This window comes from Chiloscyllium plagiosum, unplaced genomic scaffold, assembly GCF_037043375.1.
Source record: "Chiloscyllium plagiosum isolate Xiang-an unplaced genomic scaffold, Cpla_swu_hap1 HiC_scaffold_14, whole genome shotgun sequence".
Taxonomy (NCBI): domain Eukaryota; kingdom Metazoa; phylum Chordata; class Chondrichthyes; order Orectolobiformes; family Hemiscylliidae; genus Chiloscyllium; species Chiloscyllium plagiosum.
In genome coordinates this window covers 30,343,539-30,366,941 of record NW_028270152.1, presented here as the reverse complement: position 1 = coordinate 30,366,941, position 23,403 = coordinate 30,343,539, and the positions used below count along the sequence as shown (strand labels likewise).

The window sequence follows — 23,403 nt, the reverse complement described above, 5'->3', positions numbered from 1 at the left end:
AGGTGGTTGCGGATGAAGGAGCGGCGCTCCGAAAGCTAGTGCTTCCAAATAAACCTGTTGGACTATAACCTGGTGTTGTGTGATTTTTAACTTTGTACACCCCAGTCCAACACTGGCATCTGCAAATCAAGGTTTAAGATATTATTATTTCATTCTTATAATGCATCTACATAACTGTAGTGTAATTTAGTGGACAGTTGTCTGAAGCCACATTCTTTTACCAGCAGGTTAAATAATACTCAATTGGAACAGACTTTTAAATCAGTATTTATGCTCATTTCCCAATGGTTCTATAAATATTTAAACGGTTTAAAATCTGAATTTGACCTCCACCAACCACAACAGCTATCCATTCACATAGCTTAAATTAGGCAGATCGGTTTTCAAGAAGTTTCCATTAAGTGCTCAAGCAAACAGAATAAACTGGTGTAACTCTGTCTTTGTGGCCATGTGGAATTAAGGGATTAGTCATGAAAAATAAATGCATGATGCATAAATGCTGTAAACGGTGAGTATTAATTATCAGTGGCAATTATAATGTGATATCACTGCCATTGCCACATGTGATGCATTCAAGCTTTTTTTTGTAAATATATTTATTAGCAAATTTTTTTAACTTTACAAACGTATAAAATTATTGAAAAGTACAATCAATAACAAATATCAGTATAATAAAAAGAAAAAAAACACAAGCTACAATACAACTACTGTCTACTAACTACTAACCTACCCTATAATACAAAACAATCCCTGACACTTGCAAAGCAACACCAAAAAAATGAAAGAAAAGCAAAAAAAAAAAAAACCTACAAAATACAGAATAGCTATGCTCAGCGCAAAGCTCCCAAACAAAGGAATGGGAGCATTGTATATATACCTGTATTAACTCAGGAGACTCCCTCCAGGGCCCAGGGCTTGACAAATCTAACCATCTTGGTTAAACAAATGCCCTGGTTAAGATAACTGACAAACCTATATCCAAATAACTCATGTAGGGCTGCCATGTCTTATAAAAATGGTCTGTTGTGTGGTGCACCATGTTTGTAAAAAGGTCCAAGGGAATGTGCTCCACTACTAATTTCTGCCATCCCAGAAGCCCAGCGGGTTCTCAGACACCCAATTCATCAGAATATTCTTCCGTGCACAGTATGCAAGAATATTAAATAGTTTCTTCCCATGCCCGTCTAAAGATGGTAAATTTGGTAGACCTAAGAGGAGAGATATTGGGTCTACTTCGACTTCAGTCCTCAATATCCTCCCTATCTCTCCCGCCACGGGCTCCAATAAACACGGAGCCTGTGGCATGTCCAGAAGCAATGGGTAAGAGTACCTACACTTATTTTATAGTTGGGCACACTGAAGAGCCCCCTTCTTTAAACTTCGCCAGTCTGGTGCCAGATGAGCCTTGTGCACAACTTTTAACTGCGTAGCGCATGTCCTATTACAGATCGAGATCTTTTGAGTCTTCTCCCATATGTTCTCCCACGTTTCAGAAGAGATCGCCACTCCTAACTCTTGTTCCCAGACCTCACATAATTGGTTAATGTGAGGCCATGCCACCCAGCAGGCGATAGAGGGCACTAACCAAAAGGGTGCTTGTGGAGCGTAGCAACATCCTCTCTGTATCAGGCTCATAGGGCTTAGTGAGAAGTGTAGTCTTCTTCTGGATGAAATCTCTAACCTGAAAAAAATGGAAAAGATCTCTGCTGGGCAACCCGTGTTTACAGATCGGTTGCTCAAAAGATATCATAACCTTCCCCTCAAGCAAGTCTCCCAAACTAGAAACTCCTTTCGCTGCCCATAGTTTGAACCCTGAGTCCATCATCCCTGGTTGGAACCCTGGCATGCTGACTATAGGTGTAAGTGACGAAGTTTTGGATAAACAATCCTCACTCTGACACATCGCCCTCCATGCCTTGACTGTACTAATGACAATGGGGTTTTGGCACTGTTCCATAACTGTCCTCATCTTATCCATGAACAACAGGTTAATAAGAGGGCACTTTACCTGGGAGACCTCAATATCCAGCTATATTGAGTTTGGATTGTTACCTACCCAATCACAGACAATGGACAGCAGGGAACTCAATTGATACATCCTGATGTCTGGGAAATCAACTCCTCCCCCTCCTTGAGGCAACTGCAATTTAGTAAGTTTGATGAGGGGCCGCCCACGATGTCGGACAAAGGAACCAAACCATCCCATAAGCTTCCACAGCTTTGACCTGGGAAACATTATAGGGAGCATACGCATGGGATAAAGCAAAGGAGGAAGAACATTCATCTTAATGAGAGATATTCTGCCCAGCCATGAAATTGGAAGAGCTTCCCATCTCTGGAGATCTCGCCTAATATTGTCGAGCAAGTTAGCAAAGTTAGTCTGAAATAACAGATCAAACTTGGGGGTAATAAAAATGCCTAGATATCGGAACCCTACCCATGACCACTTAAAAGGGAACTTAGGGCCACCTTCAACTTCTGGCACATCCTTAAGGTTCCCCAAAGGCATAGCCTCCGATTTTGCAAAGTATCAAATGGGATACGGAGGTCATCGAGTTCAATAAAAACAGAAGGACATCATCCGCATACAGTGTAATGTTGTGTGCTCTCAATCCCACTTCCGGAGCGGTTATGTGGATGTTCTGACGAATGGCCTCTGCCAGCAGCTTTTTCACCAACATAAACAACGGTGAGGGGGGCAGCCTTGCCGACTACCCCTACCAATCCTAAAATTCCCATACTTTACCCAGTTGGTGATGACCGCAGCCAGAAGGTGGCGATATAAAATCTCCACCCACCTAGCAAAGACTCCACCCAACCCAAACTATTCTAAGACATAAAAAAAATATGGCCATTCCACCCGGTCAAATGCTTTCTCTGCATCTAAGGAAATCACCAACCCCTGAATCGATCGTTGCTGACAAACTTGGACCATATTCAGCAACCTTCTAATATTATTAGAGGACCTACGGCCCCTTATAGAGCCTGTCTGGTCCTCTTTAACAATATGGGGCAACACCCTTTCCAATCTCAGCACCAGGATCTTGGACAGAATCTTGAAATTTGAATTTAATAGAGATGGGCCTGTATAAGGCACAATCCTCAGAAACCTTCCCCTTCTTAAGTATTAAGGAAATATTAGCTTCTCTCAAAGATGGTGAAAGGCATTCATGCATATGGGAGTGATTGTACATCTCCAACATTGGCCCTGACAATCCCTATAAACTCCTTATAAAACTCACCCGGAAGACCATCAGGGCTAGGTGCTTTCCCACTCTGAAGTTGCCCCCTTGACTGTTCAAGAAATATGGAGGCAGCTAGGCATTAAGGAGAGAGGCCTGGTCCAAGGTTACCCCTGGGAGGTCCAAGTTCTTAAAAAAGGTCTCCATTTTAGCCCTCCTGACCTTGCAACCTTCAGACCAATACAATTCAGAGTAAAAGCTCCTAAAAGCCTCATTAATCTTTTTGGCATCGTATGTAAGGACCCCGGCAGTGTCTCTGATTGCAGTAATGGATTGGGGAGTATGCCTTTTCCCAGTCAGGTATTCTGAATACTTCCCTGGCCTATCCCCATATTCGAACAGCCTTTGTCTAGCAAAAGCAAGTTCTTTGTTTGCGTTTTGTGTCAGTATTGAATTCAAGGCAGCCCAAAGGGCTGTGATCCGCTGTAGCTTAGTCATCGAAGGCCGCGCAAAATGTGCTGCCTCGGCAGCTTTCAACCGCATCTCAAGTAGACGCTGCTATTCCTCCTTCTGTCGTTTCTAGCTAGCCGAATAGGAAATAGCTAATCCCCTAGCAAAGGCCTTAGCAGTCTCCCATAGCATAGACGGACTACTAGCCGTGCCTGAGTTGATAGTCAAAAATTCTTGAAACTCCTTCAAAATGTATTCCACAAATTTGGAATCCTAAAGGAGAAAAGGGTCCAAACGCCAGTGCTGCAAACCTAGCCCTTCACTCTTGGCCTTAACCTACAAATATACTGCTGCGTGATCAGAGATAGCTATATTCCCAATTTTACAACTCATAATCGAATCCAGAAGGGCCGAGGGTGCTAGAAAGAGGTCAACCCTCCTGTGACATTTATGTGGGTTTTAAAAAAAAAGGTGGAGTCCCTGCCGGTGGGGTGAAGACCTCTCCAAATATCCACCAGCGCCTCACATAAGTCAACCACTTGCTTGGCCTGTGAAGAAATAGTTGGGGGCCCACAAGGAATCCTGTCCACTGTCGGATCCAAAAGACAATTAAAATCCCCCCCCTATAATAATGTGCCGTGTTCAAAGCACTCAACTTAGAGAAAGCACTAATCAAAAATTTGAGGGCATGTGCCGGAGGACAGTAGATATTTAAAATGCTATATTCCTCCCCATGTATCAGGGTTTTAAGTAAACAAACCGTCCCTGCTCATCTTTCACCTGCTCTAATAATGTGAACGGAAGATTTTTCTGGATGAGTACTGCCAATCCCCTACCTTTAGTAGTAAAGGATGAAAAGAATACCTGGTCATAACACCCTTGTTGTAATTTCAGGTGTTCCCCATCATCAAGATGGGTTTCCTGCAACAAAGTGAAATCAACCCTTTCCCTCTTAAGGTTAGAAAGCACTGTTTTCCTTTTAACAGGCGAATGACTTCCCTTAATGTTCTAGGTGCACCATTTAATAAGACACTTAGCCATATCCACTTTCAGAGACCCTTGAACCCCTCAGAGGGAGAACCCTGCTTACAAAGCACCGAGCATAAGTAAATAAAGACTCAGAGTCGAAGAACTATATATACAAAACTACTCTATCATAACTATAAACAACTATTACTACCAAAAAACTACAAAGAAAACCAACTATTAAACCTTGAATGGAGGACACTTTCCCCTGCCCATTGGGGGCACTAACCCTACCCATCCCCCCCTTCAGAGCTCCTTCAAACCCGGACTGTGCTCCAGCCTTAGGCCAGAAAAAAAACAAGGAGATGATCCTTAAATTAACGGAAAAAAGACCAAGTCAGGATGAGTGCTCCACCCATCCCTGGCTTCATGTCACCCCTACTTGTGACTAAAAGAGAAACAGAACAAACAAAAATAATGGGGGAGAGACAACAAAGACCATCCACCTGGTACACCTGTGCTGCAGAGAGTGTCCTCCCTGCTGCTGTATGCTCGCTCTTTTTCCCTTTGGCGTCATTCCCATTCCCAAATATTAACAAATATGTGTTCTGTAAGGTTTTACTAATAATTCCACCACATAAGCTGGCCAGGGATGGCAAAAAACACCAGTATGCCTTGGCTGTTAGGCTGAGCCGTTATCTTGCCAAGTCCCGCATTAAAGTTTTAACATCACAATGCAGTTTAAATTTGGTGATTTCTGCAGTTCAGTTTATGTGTTCAATTTGAATTGACATTATCAATAGTTTCACTGGATGCTTTTCTGCATGATTAGATTAGATTAGATTCCCTACAGTGTGGAAACAGGCCCTTTGGCCAACAGGTCCACACCAATCCTCCGAAGAGTAACCCATCCAGGCCCATTTCCCCCTGACTAATGCACCTAACACTATGGGCAATTTAGACTAGCCAATTCACCTGATCTGCACATCTTTGGACTGTGGGAGGAAACTGGAGCACCAAGAGGAAACTCACACAGACATGGGGAGAATGTGCAAACTCCACACAGATAGTTGCCAAAGGCTGGAATCGAGCCTGGGGCCCTGGCGCTGTGACGCAGCAGTGCTAACCACTGAGACACTGTGCTGAGCATAGTTGAAAAAAAAAATCAGGTTTTCATCAAAACAAGGATTAAACAGAGGACAAAAAGTCAACATCTTGAAACTGCATATGATTAGATTAGGTTCCCTACAGTGTGGAAACAGGCCCTTCGGCCCAACCAGTCCACACCAACCCTCTGAAGAGTAACCCACCCAGACACATTCCCCTGATTAATCCATCTAATACTACAGGCAATTTAGAATGGCCAGTTCACCTAAACTGCACATCTTTGGACTGTGGGAGGAAACTGGAGCACCCGGAGGAAACCCATGCAGACACAGGGAGAATATGCAAAATCCACACAGACAGTTGCCCAAAGCCGGAATTGCACCCAAATCCCTGATGCTGTGAGGTAGCAGTGCCACCTTATATATAACTGACCATTTTGGATTCAGATCTGTTGTTGAAATTGGCACATTTATTTTGACTTTTATTAAAAATACATTTTGTTAAAAACAGAAGGTTTGTTTTCAAATAATATTTAAACAGTTGAACTATCCTGGCATTTAAAGAGTCAGCACTGTGAATAATGGAATACTCAATAATAGAATCACAAACAAAAATATTCACCTTTATAATTTTATTAACTTCAACTGTTCATCCAAGTTTTGCACATTTATTTGGCTCCTATTAATCTACTTTATTAATATTTTAAAATATGCTACAACTCTTCTTGGTCAGTGCGTTCACGGGAAGAAATCCAACGGCTTACAATTAGCTCCTAAAATACAAAAAGAAATTGGGTCTGAAATAATGCAATGGCATAAACAAAATTAAAGCTAACATTATGGCTGTATTGGTTTTATTGTCCACTGATAATAACACAAAAGAAAATCCATTGCACCTGAACTTTAATTTTCTTCATACACTCAGGTGATGCCATTTCCTCATCGGTCATATCTGATGGTTTAATTAAATAGCATAACAGAAGCTCCTAGAACAAAAAAGAAGCTGTTTAAATGCCAAGATTAAAATAATCAAAAACTGTTGCATTAGAATATATAAAATGCTGGATATATAAAATGACAAAGCCTGACAAGTAATTTAATGTGGCATAATGACCAAGTATCAGCCAATACATTTGCTCACCTTTCTCCTTCCGAGATGTCTTGACCCATATGTATTTATAATAATTCCCACAATTCTTTCAGAAAATTAGCACACAACTTTTGTTTGGAGATCAAAAATAAAAATAGACATTTTCTACTTATTTTGATCTCTAAGGAAATTACCAGCAAATGTCTTTCATATCTTGGAATATTAATACATTCGAGCCAATCACTGTGAAACAGTTAATGTTGAATCAAATATATGCAAAATCATAGAACAGTTAATAAAAATGGTTTAAGGTATAATTTAAAAAAAAATGTTGCAGCTGGGAAGAATACAGTGGTCAGTTGTTCTGCAATATTATTTGGTATTTTCCAAATAGTTGGGGGCATATTTTTAAGTGAGAGAAGCAAGATTTAAAAAAAAAAGAGACGAGGGATAATTTTTTTAAAAAACAGCGTGGTTCGTATGTGGAATGAACTTCTAGAGGAAGTGGTGGATGCAGGGTATGGTCATAATGTTTAAAAGGCATTTGGATAAATATGTGAATAAGAAAGATTTGGAGGGATACGGGTCAAGCGCAGGCAGGTAGGATTAGTTTAGTTTAGGAATGGCATGGATTAGTTGGACGGAAGGGTTTGTTTCCATGCTGTATGACTTTCTGTCTCTATTTCTCAGAGTATTTTCAAATTTAAAAGCATCACAAAATCATAGGAGTTGGGAGGTCATGTTGCGGCTATACAGGACATTGGTTAGGACACTTTTGGAATATTGCGTGCAATTCTGGTCTTCCTCCTATAGGAAGGATGGTGTGAAACTTGGGATTCACAAAACATTTATAAGGATGTTGCCAGGGTTGGAGTATTTAAACAAGAGGGAGAGACTGAATAGGCTGGGGCTGTTTTCCCTGGAGTGTCAGAGGCTGAAGAGTGACCTTATAGAGGTTTATAATATCATGAGGGGCATGGGTAGGGTAAATAGACAAAATCTTTTCCCTGGGGTGGGGGAATCCAGAACTAGGAGGGCATAGGTTTAGGGTGAGAAGTGAAATATATAAAATTGACATAAGGGGCAACTTTTTCACGTGGAGGGTGTGCATGTATGGAATGAGCAATCTGTGGAAATGGTGCAGACTGGTACAATTACAACATTTAAAAGGTATCTGGATGGGTACATAAATAGGAAGGGTTTGAAAGGATATGGGCCGGGTGCTGGCAAATGGGACTAAATTAACTTAGGATATATGGTTAGCATGGATGAGTTGGACCAAAGGGTCTGTTTCCATGCTGTACATCTCTATGACTTTATAAATTGGAAAAATATGTTCAAATACGAATGATCAATTAAAAATTTAGCAGATAAATTTAAATTTGGCAGCAATAATTATTAGAATCTGAGCAGTTCTAATGAGAAGAACAAGAAAGATAGCGGAAAGACTTCATAAGATTCTAGATACATCAACAAAATTGGCAAAACATGAAGCAGATAAATTTAGTGAAGAACTTCGATGGGGATAAGAAGGAATCATAGAATCCCCATGATGCTATTTGGCTCACTGAATCTGCAGTGACCTTTTGAAGAACAGCCCATACCCACACTTCCCCACCTTATCCCTATAATCCCACATTGACTATCGCTAACCCACCTAAGCTATGCATCCCTGGACACAATGGATAATTTAGCATGGCCAATCCACATAACTTGCACGTCTTTTGACTGTGGGAGGAAACCAGAGCACGTGGAGGAGATCCATGCAGACATGGGGAGAATGATTGTGTAGAGTTTGCACAGTCACCAGGGGTTAGAATTGAACCCAGGTCCCTGGTGCTGTGTGGTAGCAATACTAACCATAGACACCATGCCACCCACAAAGGAAGCATACATTCCACATATAGACGTTGAAATGTGTTGAAGAAAATGTGATGCAGGTTTCCTTAAAAGTACCCATGCAGATAAATCTGAAGGTAATGAAATGGCATTTAGGGTTAAACAAATAAGAGAAGAGAGTACAAGATTAATGGGACTTTGATCTATTTATATCATTAGGCTGTAGAAAAAATGTTATGTGAATTTAAGGGATGAGAAAAGGGCATTACACACAGAGTGTACAGCATAGATCCATCGGAATGACATCAGCAATAACAGTCAGATAAGAGAATATGTGAGATGTGGGACTATTTTCACTTCCATGTAAATGGCAACCTACATGATTTCAGGCCAATAAAAATGACTGACAATTAATGAACTACTTTTGAAAACAGAATATGGGTGAACAAAAACAAAATCCCAGTGCCACTCTTGGACAGCAAGTAAACACTATTTTTAAATTGTTATGAAGAGAAGTCATTAGAAATTTCTTGACACACAGCTAGTAGAGCATGAGATGACTTTTGCTACAAGCAGTAGTTGACGGGGTGGGGGGGGGGGGATGGAAGAGGTGTCCCACTATATCTTTTAAAGGGAACAGAAGATGCATATTTAAACCCAGCGATTTAAGAGTTTTGGATTGTCCCAGCGAAGATCCACACTGGTTAAAATGACCTATTTCAATGCCAAATTTCTTTCATTTTATAGTGATTTTGCTCATTTGTTACAAATGCAATTTACTATCATGGAATTTCCAAATATTTCAACAACCAAAGTAGACGCCTACTCACTGAAAATTTACAATCCACAAGAAGTGACAGTTGAAACCATGGGACTTTTAATATCATCACAGAATAGCGGAATGAAGAGGACGGGGTTTAGGGTGGCACAGTGGTTAGTACTCCTGCCTCACAGCACTAGTGATCTAGATTCGATTCCAGCCTCGGGCGACTGTCTGGAGTTTGCACATTCTCCCCATGTCTGCGTGGGTTTCCTCCAGGTGCTCTGGTTTCCTCCTATAGTTTAAAGATTTGCAGGTTGGGTGGACTGGCCATGCTAAATTGTCCATAATGTCTGGGGATGTGCAGGCCTGGTGGATTAGCCTTGAGAAATGAAAGGCCACAGGGATCGTGTGGGGGCAGTGGATCTGGATGGATGCTTTTTGGTGGATTCTATGGGCTGAAAGGCCCACTTCTATATTGTAGAGATTCTATGGATGTTGACATAAATTAAATTTCAGGCCATGTACCTTATGAGAACCTTTACCTTAGAAACGTTAGCAGTGGTTCGGCTTAAACCACCAAGAGATCTCCACGTAAAAGGCCTATGTTGTGAACCCTGATAATTGTTGTCAAGCATTTCAATTACCACTGAATAACTGCAGGCAAAGAGAAAAATATCATTGGAATGATTGGACAATATGTATAAACATCTTGTATACACATCTTGTTCTGCTCTAAGTACTTATTTTAAAAACACTGTTCATACCTTGCATGATAAAATGGAGGTCCTTTTCGATATAGTACTAAAAGAACAAAGAAAATTCAAGATCACTTTGAAATCTAGTACAGGAAAGCACTATATTCTAATTTTGTTTAGTTGGATCAGCCTAGGGTCCCAGGTTCAATTCCATTCTTGGATGACTGTCTGTGTGGAGTTTGCACATTCTCCCCGTGTCTGCGTGGGTTTCCTCCAGATGCTCCGGTTTCCTCCCACAGTCCAAAGATGTGCAGATTAGGTGAATTGGCCATGCTAAATTGCCCATAGTGTTAGCTGCATTAGGCAGAGGGAAATGGGTCTGGGTGGGTTACTCTTCGGAGGGTCGGTGTTGACTTGTTGGGCCAAAGGGCTGGTTTCCACGCTGTAGGGAATCTAACCTAATATTATGCAACAAGTACATTGCCCTCTTCTAGTGCTATATGAATTTCTCTATAAAATACACAGAACTTACCTGACATGGGCAAGTGCTGAGCTATGTCAGTGAATTATTATCAAAGAAAAATGGTCCTTGTTAATTTCATTTTTTTTAAAAAACATAATTGAAGCAACATGTTACTTTTTTCCTAAATTGTGTTCTGTATGGATAACTTTCCAGAGACAATATGTTCACAACAAGAGATAATTGTAAGAATGCATAAAGAAGGGCTAAAATGCCAACTAAATAAACATACAAGAACTAACCATCCAAAAGTAATCCTAATTTCATAGGAAATTAAAATAACCTGTTACATTGTTAATAAATACAAAAAATGCTAAAGAAACACAGATGATCTGCCAGTATCTGTGAAGAAAAGAAACAGAATTAACATTTTGAGTCCAATGATTCTTCTTCAGAACTAAAAGGGTCTGGGAAATGGTGTTTTTACTCTGCTGACAGAGGGAGGAGGAGTGAATGGAACTGCTTGTGAGGATGCCCAGTGCAAAAGACAAGAAAGTGCTAATGGTGGTAAAAGAGAGATTTGAATGTAAAATAGGTGTAAATGACAGGCTGTAGACAATACCAAAGCACATGATGACAAGTTTACAGATACTGACACCAGCTATCTAAATGACTACATTTTGTTCTGAGTAAGGCAACAAGATCAATGGAATGAAACAGGAACAAAAGAACATATACAGTATCAAAAAGAGAGAAAGATGTGCAACAGCATGAAACTAACTGTTATGTAAATGTATACTCAGGGCCATATTTACGATCACAATGCAGTTTATGTTCTAAGTAGCAATGCATCAGCCTATCAATCCATCAGTCATGGAGCTGAGAGCAATACACAATTGCAAGGTTTGTGAAGGTTTGTAGCTCAGGTTGACGTTTAGGGTGTAGCTTTGCTCGCTGAGCTGTAGATTTGATCTCCAGACGTTTCATTACCTGGCTAGGTAACATCATCAGTGGCGACCTCCGAGTGAAGCGAAGCTGTTGTCTCCTGCTTTCTATTTATGTTTGTCCTGGATGGGGTTCTTGGGGTTTGTTATTCCTGATGAAGGGCTTTTGCCCAAACCGTCGATTTCGCTGATCCTTGGATGCTGCCTGAACTGCTGTGCTCTTCCAGCACCACTAATCCAGAATTTGGTTTCCAGCATCTGCAGTCATTGTTTTTACCTCTATCAAACCTACAGCTCAGCGAGCAAACCTACACCCTAAGCAATACACAATGACACTCCAGTATTTTGAACCCGAAGTGTGACCATTTCTGATTTATGGGAACCAAGGGATGGATCACTAACTGATCCTAAAATGGCAGTGGCTTGTTCACCTGAAACTATTATCTCTACTGAAAAAGGACTAGGAGAGCAGAGATCGTTAATGCCTAAAGCATGACAGCCAACAAACGGAGCTGCATAATAAGTGAGAGAAAATGTCTCGGGCTTAGCATCAATAATTTAACAGAAACCTTTTGCAATAAATCTCACTGATGTATATAATGTGCCAGGTAATCAAATGACTCTTTTAATGAATGGTGCAAATAAAATGTAACCCGATTCTTCAGTTAGTATTCAGTTTAGCCGTAATTATCATGCCTCACAACCTTTCTGATACAAAGGAATATTGGATTACAATAATAATGACAGTCATTTTGCTAGATACAAACAATGTGCTGTCAAAAGAATGGTGTAGGGCAGGTTTGGGCCTTTCAGGTCCCTTCAGTAGGTTCTCTATTTCAATCAAGTCAATTGGTTGGTTCAATTCCAAATGCAGCAAATTAGGATACAATACAGAGCAGAGGATGTGGGCATAGACTATTTAATCCATCTTAAATGCTGCTAAAAAATTAAGACTTGTATAAAAATACAATAGAAATAGAGGCTGCATCCAGGTGGCTGGGAGCAGTTTACATATATTTGCAGTTGCTAGGTTACTGGCTGATCAGTGGCACAGAGAAAATGAAAGATTTGCAATTATGTACCACCTGAAGTCCACCAGGGCATCAGTACCAATACCAATCAGTTTGATTGACTGCTGAGGCAACTCAGCAGCTAGATTGGGCACAGCAAGCTCCCAATGATTAGTAATGTGATATTAATAGATAATCAGGTTAATGAACAAATATACTCCAGAACATGAGGAAGAATAAGAGTCGAGAATGTGGTGCTGGAAAAACACAGCAGGTCAGGCAGCATCCGAGGAGCTGCTGAAGGGCTCTGGCCTGAAATGTCGGTTCTCCTGCTCCGCGGATGCTGCCTGACCTGCTGAGCTTTTCCAACAACACACTCTTGAATCTGATCTCCAGCATCTGCAGACCTCACTTTCTCCCACCAGGAAGAATAACTCTACCCTTTGAAATAGTCCTACAGAATACTATATTACCACTTGAGAAAGTAGCTGGATCCTCAGTTTAATATCAGAGAGACAGCACCTCTAACAGAGCACTTGTCTGCACCAGGATTTGAACTCTCAACCTTCTGATACAGAGCTCCATTAAGCCTCAGAAAATACTGACCTAAACAAAGTAAAAATTAAGAAAACTTGTCATTACAGAGTCACATATAAAAAAAAGTTGGTGATTCAGGATATAAGAAAAGTAGTCAATTACTAAGTCTCCTATTATTCATTATTTAAATATGGCTATCATGAAATTCCAACTTCCATTATTGATTATTTTACTGAAAATATGGTTAACTTACCATAACAGCAATAAAAAAGATTGAGACGGTTCACAGCAAAATAGGATATGATTAGAAAATATAAACCACTGAAAGTCTTAGAAATATGAAATAAAAACAGAAAACACAGCATTCCCCCAAAATTGTCAGAATTTGTGACAGATTCTGCTGCTTCAGTTGTGATAGGAAGTTTATCACAACACAGAATTGTTGCTGAAGAAGGCAGCAAGATTTCATCAGTATTCAAACATGTTCCGGATGTTAAAAGGCAATGACAAATATTGTTGTGATTCCATTACAGTGCACCACAGGAGATAAGAAGTTGATAAAGTGTGGCCCTGGAAAAGGCAAAGCAGGTCAGGCAGCATCTGAGGAGCAAAAGAATCAAGGTCTTGGGCATAACCCTCCATCAGGACTGGTGAGGGGGCAGGGCCTGAGATTTAAATAGGGGGAAAATGGATGGGTCTAGCAGAAAAGGTAGTTGGGATGGCGATAGGTGGGCGAAGATGATGGTAATGGGTTCGTAGGAAGTGTGGAGCGGATAGGTGGGAAGGAAGATGGACAGGTAGGTCAGGTCAAGACTGGGTGGTGCTGAGTCAGATGGTTGGATCTGGGACGGGGTGGGGCGATTTAAAAACTGGTGAATTCAAGGTTGAGGCCATGTGATTGTAGGTTCCTGAGGCGGAAGATGAGGTGTTCTTCCTCGTTTGAGGGTGGCCTTGTTTATGTGCTGGAAGAGGTCCAGAGTGGACATGTAATCAGGGGACTGGGAAGGGGTTTAGATGGAAGGTGGGGTTGGTTGGTGCTTACGGACCAGACATGTTCCCTGAACCATTCCTCGGATTTGCGCTCAGTCTCTCCAATGTAGAGAACACCACACCAAGAGCAACTGATGCAACAAATGAGGTTCCAAAATATGCACGTAAATCTCTGCTGGATTTGCAATGATCCTCTGAACAGAGGTGACAATGAGTTGTGGGTGCAGGTTTTGCACCTCTTACAGCAGCAGGGGAAGGTACCTGGTGTGGAAAGAAGGTTGTTGTGGAGTATGGACCTAACGAGGGAACAGTCCCTCCAGAATGCAGGTTTCGGGGGTGGGGGCAGGGGGCGCGCAGAGGGGGGGGTCTGACTGTAGGTGGCGAAAATGGGAGAGGATGATATGCTGGATTTGGAGATTAGTGGGGTGGAATGTGAGGACCAGAGGGATTCTATCCTTGTTGTGGATGGGGATGGGTGGGGTTCGAGGGCGGAAGTGCGGGAATTGGAGGAGATGCGATTGAGGGCATTGTTGATAACAGGGGTAGGGAACCTATGGTCTTTGAAGCAGGAGGATTTCTGAGATGTTCTGTATTGTTCATCCTGGGAACAAATACAGTGGAGGAAGTTGGTGGTGTCTTGAACAAACATGGGAGTTCCTGGACCAAGGGGGATAGGATGGAGGATCACGTTTTTACAGGAGGTGGAGTGGGAGGTGGTGTAGTCAAGGAAGTTGTGGGGATTGGTGGGTTTCAAGCAGACGTCAGTGCTAAGTCGGTTGCCGGAGTCAGAGAGGTCCAGGAAGGGGAGGGTGAACTTGAGGTCAGGGTTGAAGGTGTCAGTGTTAATGAATGAACTGTTCAAGCACTAGGCAGCACCGATGCGATCATCGATGTAGCAGAGGCCAGTGTAGGTGTGTAAAAGGGACTGTTCCATGTATCCTGTGAAGAGGTAGGCATAGCTGGGACCCATGCGGGCCTGCATAGCCACCCCTCTAGTTCATAGGAAGTGGGAGGATTGAAAGGAGAAGTTGTTTAGGGTGAGGACCAGTTCTGCCAATCAAATGAGTGTGTTGGTGGAGGGGGAATGGGTGAAGGCTTTTAAGCCCTCCTCATAGGGGATGCAGGTGTAGAGGGACTGGGTGAAGATGAGGTGTGGGGGGCTGGGGAATTGGAATTCATTAGGAGGTAGAGGGCGTAGGTGGTGTCTTGAAAGAATGTGGCGAGTTTCTGAACCAAGGAGGACAGGACGGAGTTGAGATAAGCCGAGATGAGTTCAGTAGGGCAGGAGAAGATGGAGACATCAGTCAGTCAACCAGGGCAGTCAGGTTTGTGGATTTTGGGTAAGAGATAAAACTGGGCAGTGCAGGGTTGGGGAACTGTGAGGTTGGAGGCTGTGGATGGGAGATCATCTGAGGTGATGCGATTATGGATGGCCTTGGAGATGATGGTTTGGTGATGGAAGGTGGGGGTCGTGGTTGAGGGGGCGGTAGGAGGTGGTGTGGGCAGGTTGGTGTCTGGCCTCAGTGATGTAGAGGTCAGTTCGCCACACAACCACCATGCCTCCCTTGTCAGCTGGTTTTATGGTGAGGTTGGGGTTGGAGCGGAGGGAATGGAGGCCTGTGCATTGCGAGGGCGGACGTTGGAGTGGGTGAGAGGGGTTGTAAGATGGAGGTAGTCGATGTTGCAATGGCAGCCGAAGATGACGAGGTCGAGGAAGGGTAAAAGGCCAGCACGAGGTTATCCAAGAAGATGGAGTATGATCGAAAAAATAGACACAGATGTTGAGGCGATGGAAAAAAAAGAGTTCAAAATCAATGTATACGGAATTCGCTGACATGGGGGCATAATGGAATGAAGGTGAGTCCTTTACTGAGGACCGACTGTTTATCCTCTCTGATGGGGAGGTCTGGAGGGGGATGGTAAACACCCAGAAGGGCTTGGGGCTGGGACAGAGTGTGGAGCTGGAGTTGAGTGTGGCAGGGTGGAGACTGTCTCTGGAGCGGGAGTGTGCATGGGAGCGATCATGTGATCAGTGGCGTTGTCGGGTGTCTCATGATCAGCAGTGTCTGTGGAGGCAGAGTAAATCCAACCCTGAGCTTCTTTTGAGTCAGATGATGCATAGATGACAAAGTACAAAACTCCAATGACCAAATGCAATACACGAGCCATTAATTAACAATGTATATAAGATAGTTTCTTCGCTTTATTTTTCTCCTCATCACTCGTGGGCTTGATCTTTCAACCTTTTGACTCAGATGCAAGAATTCTAACAGCTGAATCACAGTGAGGGCCAAGTGTAATTTTATCTTAATCCCTAAGTCTTACTAAATTCAGCTGGCATATACAAAATAAACCAATCAAGAACATGCATGAGTTTGAACTTACTTAAAAGGAATTTTGGATTGAGAGTTTGCAACATTGTCAAATTTACAGATGCAAATTATGAGATTATGTACAAAAGTGCAATAGGGAAAGGAACTGCACACATTAAAATATACCAAATTTAACATCTTTGATTGAAAGCTGCACTAAATCATTACCCTACAGTATCCCAGCCGTTTCTTGTGTGCAAGACTTGATGATGAGTGTTGGTGGGCAGTGATCATGAATCACCGAATTGTTACAGTGCAGAAGGAGGACACGTGGCCATTTGTGTCCCTCACTGGTTCTGTCAATGAGCACTTCATACCATTCCCCCCCCCACCCCCGTCCCACCCTCAAACAAACAACAGCTAAACTCCATTTCAAAAGTATCGATGAAACGTGTGTCCTCCACACTCTCAGACAGTGTATTCCAGATGCTAAGCACTTGCATGTGAAAAAGCTCTTTCCCTTTTATCACTTTTGCTTCTTTTGACAATCTATGTTCTCCTGCACTTGGTCTTTCCTGGAGTGGGAACAGTTTCTCCCCACCCACTCTGTTCAAAGTCATGAAGAGTCTGACTATCTCCATCAGATCTCATCTTACCTTTCTCATCTTCCCCTTCAGCTTTAATGACTGAAATTCCTCACCAGTGGAAACCTGTTTTTACACCCATTCCAATGCCTTCATATCCTTTCTGAAATGTTAAAAACAAAATGGCATACAAAATACCAGTTGAAACTGAACTATAATAAAAATTTGTAATCTCCTTGCTCTTGTACTCTGGGCTGTATTAATAAAGCCAAAAAGACAGTCTGCTTTGTTAATCACACTCTCAACCTGGCATTTTTAATCTTTTATGGATTTAAACACTCCATGATTCCTCTGCTCATCCATCCCCTTTAGAGCTGTGCCCTTTATTTTATATTATGTCTCCATGGTCGTCCGACCAAATTGAATCACTTCGCATTTCTCCGCAATGAATGTCATCTGTCACCCGCTCATTACTCAACCAATCCTCTTGACTAAGGCTTTGAGAGACTTTACACTATCTTCTGTACTGTTTACAGTGTTTCCAAGTTTTGTATCATTAGCCATAGTTCTAAAGTTTGCCAACACAATATCTGAGACATTTATATACATCAGGAAAAGCCAAGGTTTGAACACTGACCCCTGGTGGCAGGGAGCCGCACTGCAAACCTTCCTCCAGCACGAATAACTTGCATTAACGATCACTTTATTCACAGTCACTCAGCTAATTCTGTATCTAAGATGCTGAGGCCATTTATTCCATGAGCTTTAACTGAAAGTAACAAAGAGAATTAAAGTACGGTCTAGCCTTATCCAATTCCTTATCAAACGTCAGAATTATATTTTCAGTAGGAGTTACTTGATAGTAATCTTTTAAGCTCCCTAGCTGAAAATCATTTACTGTTGCCCTGGTTGAGATTACCATCATGGTACAAGCCAGAATTAAACTGGGACATTTTGGGCCAATTCAGTCAACTCAATTTATTAAATCCTCTGATCTATCATGGTGCTTTGGTTTTTTTATTGTCTGAGCATTTTTCTGATGGCAAAGTGAGGCAGTGTAAAAATAAACCGAGGCAATACTTACAAAGGTCTGTTCCATACTTCAGTCCAGTTTTTGGCACCCAGCCTTTACTTCGGAAGTAATGATAACCCATGTAGTTAGTTTTAAACCCAGGCTGAATCAGACTAAATACTTCCCATAATTTGAGTATAGTCAGAGGTTCCTGAAATTAAATAAAAAAGAATATCATTATCATATACCAGACATACCAAATATAACCTCTGCATTTTTAGTAGATGATATACTTTCAAAACTTCTGGTGTTTCAATCAATGCACCCATTATTTTCATCTTCAAAAATCAACTAGTAATTTTCGGGACACAAAACATGCTTTCATCCAGGAAAGAGTTTGAACGTGGAGAATGGACAAGTTGCAAGTGAAATGGGAGATGGCACGGGGCAGGGTGACACTAGGCACATGGACACACAAGATGCCCGCATAGCCATAAGTTGGCCACTTGACATACAAGATGACCGCGGGACCACAATATGGAGAGAGACAGCATGACAAACGCAGACACTGCCTGGGGCCACCACAATGCACTCACAACAAGGTGCGTGGGGGACAGCATACACATGAGTAGCGTATACTGCCCACAGAAGTGGGTCCAGCCAACACCTTTGATAGAAATGCTAACAGTCTGATATGGACTCAATACAGAGTGATAATAATCAGGGCTGCAATAATCGCCCTTCCCAGGAAGAGCGATTAGCACCCATTACCATAGCAATTGACGTTCGTGCAGACACTGAAACTGACAATGTCTGCACTCAAACTGACAACGACCGCTCTGAAATTAACAAAGGCTATGCTGGAACTGACGATGACTGCACCAAAACTATTAACAATTCTGCAATGTTTACAATAAACAAACCATGTTACCGAGACAATAATCTGAATACTGACCTATTATATCACAAAATGTATAAAAATATCTTGACATGTGGGTTGAGAGAAGACTCGCAGCTAACCACTGTGCTGTGGTGTCTATCTCTCCCAGAGCTCTGGTATTTCCTTGTACAATAAACTCATTGAACCCCAACTCTGACTCCAAGGCTGGTGATTTTCCCCACAACACACACTTGCAGAAGAGAAAAGGTCCTAATCTTAATGCTGATCTGTGAAGACCAATTGCATTTTTCCTTTAACTACTCCAGTGGAGATCAGCTCATTCAACATTGACTGGAATTTGAATCTGGGATTTTTTGTTCTGCATGGTTTAACTGATCAGTTGATAGGTACTGTCAATGGTTCAGCAATCCTATGTCAATTTTATCATTTTTTATGAAGTGGAAAACAAAAAAAAAACTCACCTCATTATGATAAATGGTTAAACATCCTAAGGCATAGACAAGGAAAAAGGCCTGAAACAGCACAGAGTTGGGTATTAATTTACATATATGCACTACAAGGGTGTGCATGGCTAACTTTAGCAATCTATCAGGAACAGCAATATTGCAAATGTAACTTAATTAAATAAAACCTTTGATTTTTAAATGGTAAAAAAAAAATCAACCATATTAAGAAATATGAATTAACAAATATTAAACAAAAAATTACCATAAAATATAAAGAACGATAGTTATAACTGCTTGATAGTTATAATCGATAGTTATAGCCTACATGATGCAGCAATCACTAAATTCATCGCATATAAAAGTTGTTTATGTTGTAAGATAGAATAAACAGCTGCATTAATCAAACAATTAAAAAGTTAAATATTCTGTAACATATCTTACACATTGTGAATTGTATAATAGGCATTTTTGAGTTTTCAAGTTACACTTTAATTAAAAAAAAACAATTAACTTTACTAACCAGTTAAAAACCAAAATTTACACATGGTTTTTTATTTCTTAACTCTATCATACCTCTTCCAAACTGAGTTGAAGATATTCAAAAACTCGAAATGGGTTCCTCTTGCAGACTAATCTCTCTGTGACGTCAGGCTAAGGAAAACAATTTATAAGGTAAGCCCAATTCATTTTTTTTCAATGAATTACTTGTAGCTACTTTGTTTTTATGCGCTTATATGAAATTACAGTGCTAGATAATAACATCACATGCAATATATAGAGGAACCTTGATTATCCGAACGAAATGGGCAGGCATTATTTCGTTCGGATAATTGATTATTCGATTAATTGATTCAATGCCTTTCCCCTGGGGGCTCGAAGCTTTCTGTTAAATCCACTCCCTGTTCAGGAGTCTAGGCAGCAGCACACCATGCACGAGACCATGCACCCGTCCACCCCCCCAACCCAGTCTAACACCGCACCCCGTCCACACCAGCCCGCCACCCAACCCTGTCCAACACGGTCTCCCAAAATGTCCATCCATGCTAACCCTATTTCCTTGCACTTGGACCACATCCTCCTAATCCTTTCCTATCCATGTATTTGTCCAAATGCTTTTTAAATGTTATTAATGTACACACCTCAACCATTTCTGCTGGTAGCTCATTCCATATGTACACAACCCTCTGTGTAAAAACAGTGCCCCTCAGGTTCCCTTTTATTCTTTCCCCTCTAAACTTAAACTGATGTCTCTAGTCTTCGAGTCCCCAACCCTGGGAAAAAAACTGAGTGTATTTACCCTATCTCAACCTCTCATGATCATATACACTTCTCGTAGGTCCCCCGAGTCTCCTACCCTCTAAAGAAAAAAATGTCCTAGCTCGTCCAACCTCTTCCCTATAACTCAGACTGTTGAGTCCTTGCAACATCCTTGTAAATTTCTTTTGCACTCTTTCCAGTTTAATAATATCCTTCCTATAGCAAGGTGACGAAAACTAAACACAATACTCCAAGTGCGGTCTCACCAACATCCTGTGTAATTGCAACATAACTTCCCAACCTCTATACTCAATTGATGAAGGCCAGTGTGCCAAAAGCTACCTTCACTGTCCTACCTGAGACTCATGATTTAAGATGATACTATTAAACAGGGCCCTTTGATCATGCTGTAGTCCTGAATCAGAAGCCTTAACTACAGAGTTATTAATCTATAAATTCAGGAGTGTTCCTTTTATTCTATTATCAGATTATTATCTGATGCAAACCACTATTGATCGTGGAAAATCCTGAGCATCTAATGAACTTGCTACCACTCAGTACAGACCCGCTATCATTAAAGTGAATGAGGGAACAGACTTTAAAGGACTCATTGGCTTACTCTTGCCTTTACAAATGCACATTTTACAGGCTGCAGCAGAATTGAAAGTCTTATCGTAACCTTCACTAAGTAGGATATTTCTACGAATTACAGCAATAGGTTCAAACACAGAAAATGGAATTAAGAGCATATTATGACGCTGAGCCTAAAAGCTGTATTCCTGAATAACTTGACACATTATCTAATTATATCACCAATCCAATTTAGTGGCAAGGCGGTTATATTTTGACAAAAAAAATGAACACCAAGGGTCTTAACAGGCAATTTGTGATACAGCTGTGTTGTACTTACTGAACAGGAAACAGTTAAATGCTACAATTGTGAAGGGAAAGCTGAGCTGAGATCATGTTATAGATTAAAACAAAGAACTGTGAATGCTGAAGATCTGAAACTGAAAAACCCCCCAGAAATTGCTGGATGAGATCTGGCAGCATCTGCAAGGAGAAAGCAGAATTCATGTTTCAAGATCAGTGACCCTTCTTTCTCTCCACAAATGCTGCTATACCCACTGAGTGTCCTCAGCAATTTCTGGTTTTGTTTCATTTGGGGGTCAATCAGGTCAGCTGGCCTGTGACACAGAATGCTAACAACAGCGTGGGCTCATTTCCACACCACTTGAGGTTACCATGAAGAACTCTCCTTCTCAACCTCTTCCCTCACCTGAGCCTTCCTGATCCTCAGGTTATACCACCACCAATCATCTGTCTTTAATGAGAGAGCAGCCCTATGGCTGGTCCATAGTAGCCTATGGTTTGGAAAGATAATGGCCACTTAAGATTGTTCAGTGTTAACGAGAGGAATCATGAGTAAACCTATTTCTTAGTTAGAATGACGGAGATCTTGTGATGCAGCTGATAAATAAAAATGGAAACCTACAATAATTTAAAGTTAGTTAAGTTTTTTGAGAAGATGAATGCACCTGGTGGCTTGGAATTTGAAGTGTTGCAGGTGCTGTACTAATTACCTTGATTATTCATTATGGAATTTGCAATTGTGTTTTTCATATTGAGTTTGAGATATCCCATATGAAATAAACCCGATTCAATTGATCTTCAGGCCATAATGGCTGAATTTCATTGTTAAATTCCTGCCAAATTGACAACTCATTTCCACGTAACAGATTAGTTTGAATTAATTGTACTGTATCAGAATTCTTCAAAAGATAGACACGATGCCTTTAGCAATATTCACACCCACCTTCAGGCACATGATGAGAATTCTAATGCATACAGTTAAACACAATCTCTAAATCATTATACTCACTTTTCCACTCAATTCTTTACCATCACATAGTAATGTGTTTTCCACTACTAGAACATATTCATGTTCAGTGGACATTTTGTCATCTTTACTTGAATCATTTTGCAGACCTTCGTTCACATCATCAGGATATTGGCAGCCACAGTGAATAATGAGATCATCATGCCTGGGACAGTGCCCTTCTGTTCGAGCTTCCCTGCCAGCTGTTTCACAGTCTGCATGTCCATATTTTGCTAAAGGATCATAAAGTGCGTCACTTTCCAAATGATGCGCCTTATTTCGAGTGCTTTTGACAGGTTGATTTTCTCCATTATGTGTATTTTCAGCTCTTTCACCAGACTCGTCCTTAGCTGTACAGACTTGGGAATTACTATTTATTTGTTGTGAATGGTCACCTGATTCACTCCTCCTTCTATTGTATGACAACTCTATTGGTTTTGTATAATTTTCCAACATCTTCTCAATGAAAGTATCTTCCAGCCCTTGTTCTTGCAGGAGACTTTTAGCCCACTCAAAATGGTGCTGAAACCTGTGGTGATAAGGAAACCAAAGTAACGATTTGCTAGTGAGTACCAGCAATAACACTTCCAGGGAAGACATCCTCAAAAAGTACAAAGTACTCTTTTTTTAAAATGTATTTTCAATGGTTTCATTGCTTTGTGTTGGAAGTTTACAAAAGCACTCAACTCAGCACAATGGCAGTGGGTTGAAGGAAACCAATTGATATGTGCAGTGTCCTGCCTAGCGCTATCGTGTGGGCCATTGTAGAGTGAGCCTGTGTGGACATGACACCAGGCACAGAAAGTAATTAAAAGATAGAGACCCACACATCCCATGCCTCTCACATAACACATTGCAGCTCCTTGTTGGAGGGCCAAGTGTACTTTATTACAGACAGACATTAAGTACGTGAAAGAAGTAAATTAAATACTTGGATCTCATCACACCTCACACAGCAAAAATAAAACTCAATTTAAGCT

The 23,403-nt window shown here is 41.2% G+C and overlaps 1 protein-coding gene across 8 annotated transcripts in view; it reads right to left on the bottom strand.

Moving 5' to 3' along the window:
- Window positions 1-6,321: 6,321 nt before the first annotated feature.
- tsen2 (TSEN2 tRNA splicing endonuclease subunit) overlaps window positions 6,322-23,403 on the bottom strand; it is a 29,353-nt gene continuing 12,271 nt past the window's right edge. For 7 of the 8 annotated variants that reach the window (XM_043707957.2, XM_043707961.2, XM_043707959.2 and 4 more), the window contains 8 exons: window positions 22,427-22,952; window positions 19,861-19,938; window positions 19,303-19,353; window positions 18,013-18,151; window positions 10,161-10,197; window positions 9,939-10,050; window positions 6,601-6,690; window positions 6,322-6,477 (listed from right to left, as the gene is read on the bottom strand). In XM_043707957.2, the coding sequence (XP_043563892.2) occupies window positions 6,418-6,477; window positions 6,601-6,690; window positions 9,939-10,050; window positions 10,161-10,197; window positions 18,013-18,151; window positions 19,303-19,353; window positions 19,861-19,938; window positions 22,427-22,952 (1,093 nt within the window). In that variant the 3' untranslated portion in view covers window positions 6,322-6,417. Of the gene's footprint in view, window positions 6,478-6,600; window positions 6,691-9,921; window positions 10,051-10,160; window positions 10,198-18,012; window positions 18,152-19,302; window positions 19,354-19,860; window positions 19,939-22,426; window positions 22,953-23,403 lie in introns of all 8 variants that reach the window. The other variant, XR_006314284.2, reaches the window with a different exon arrangement.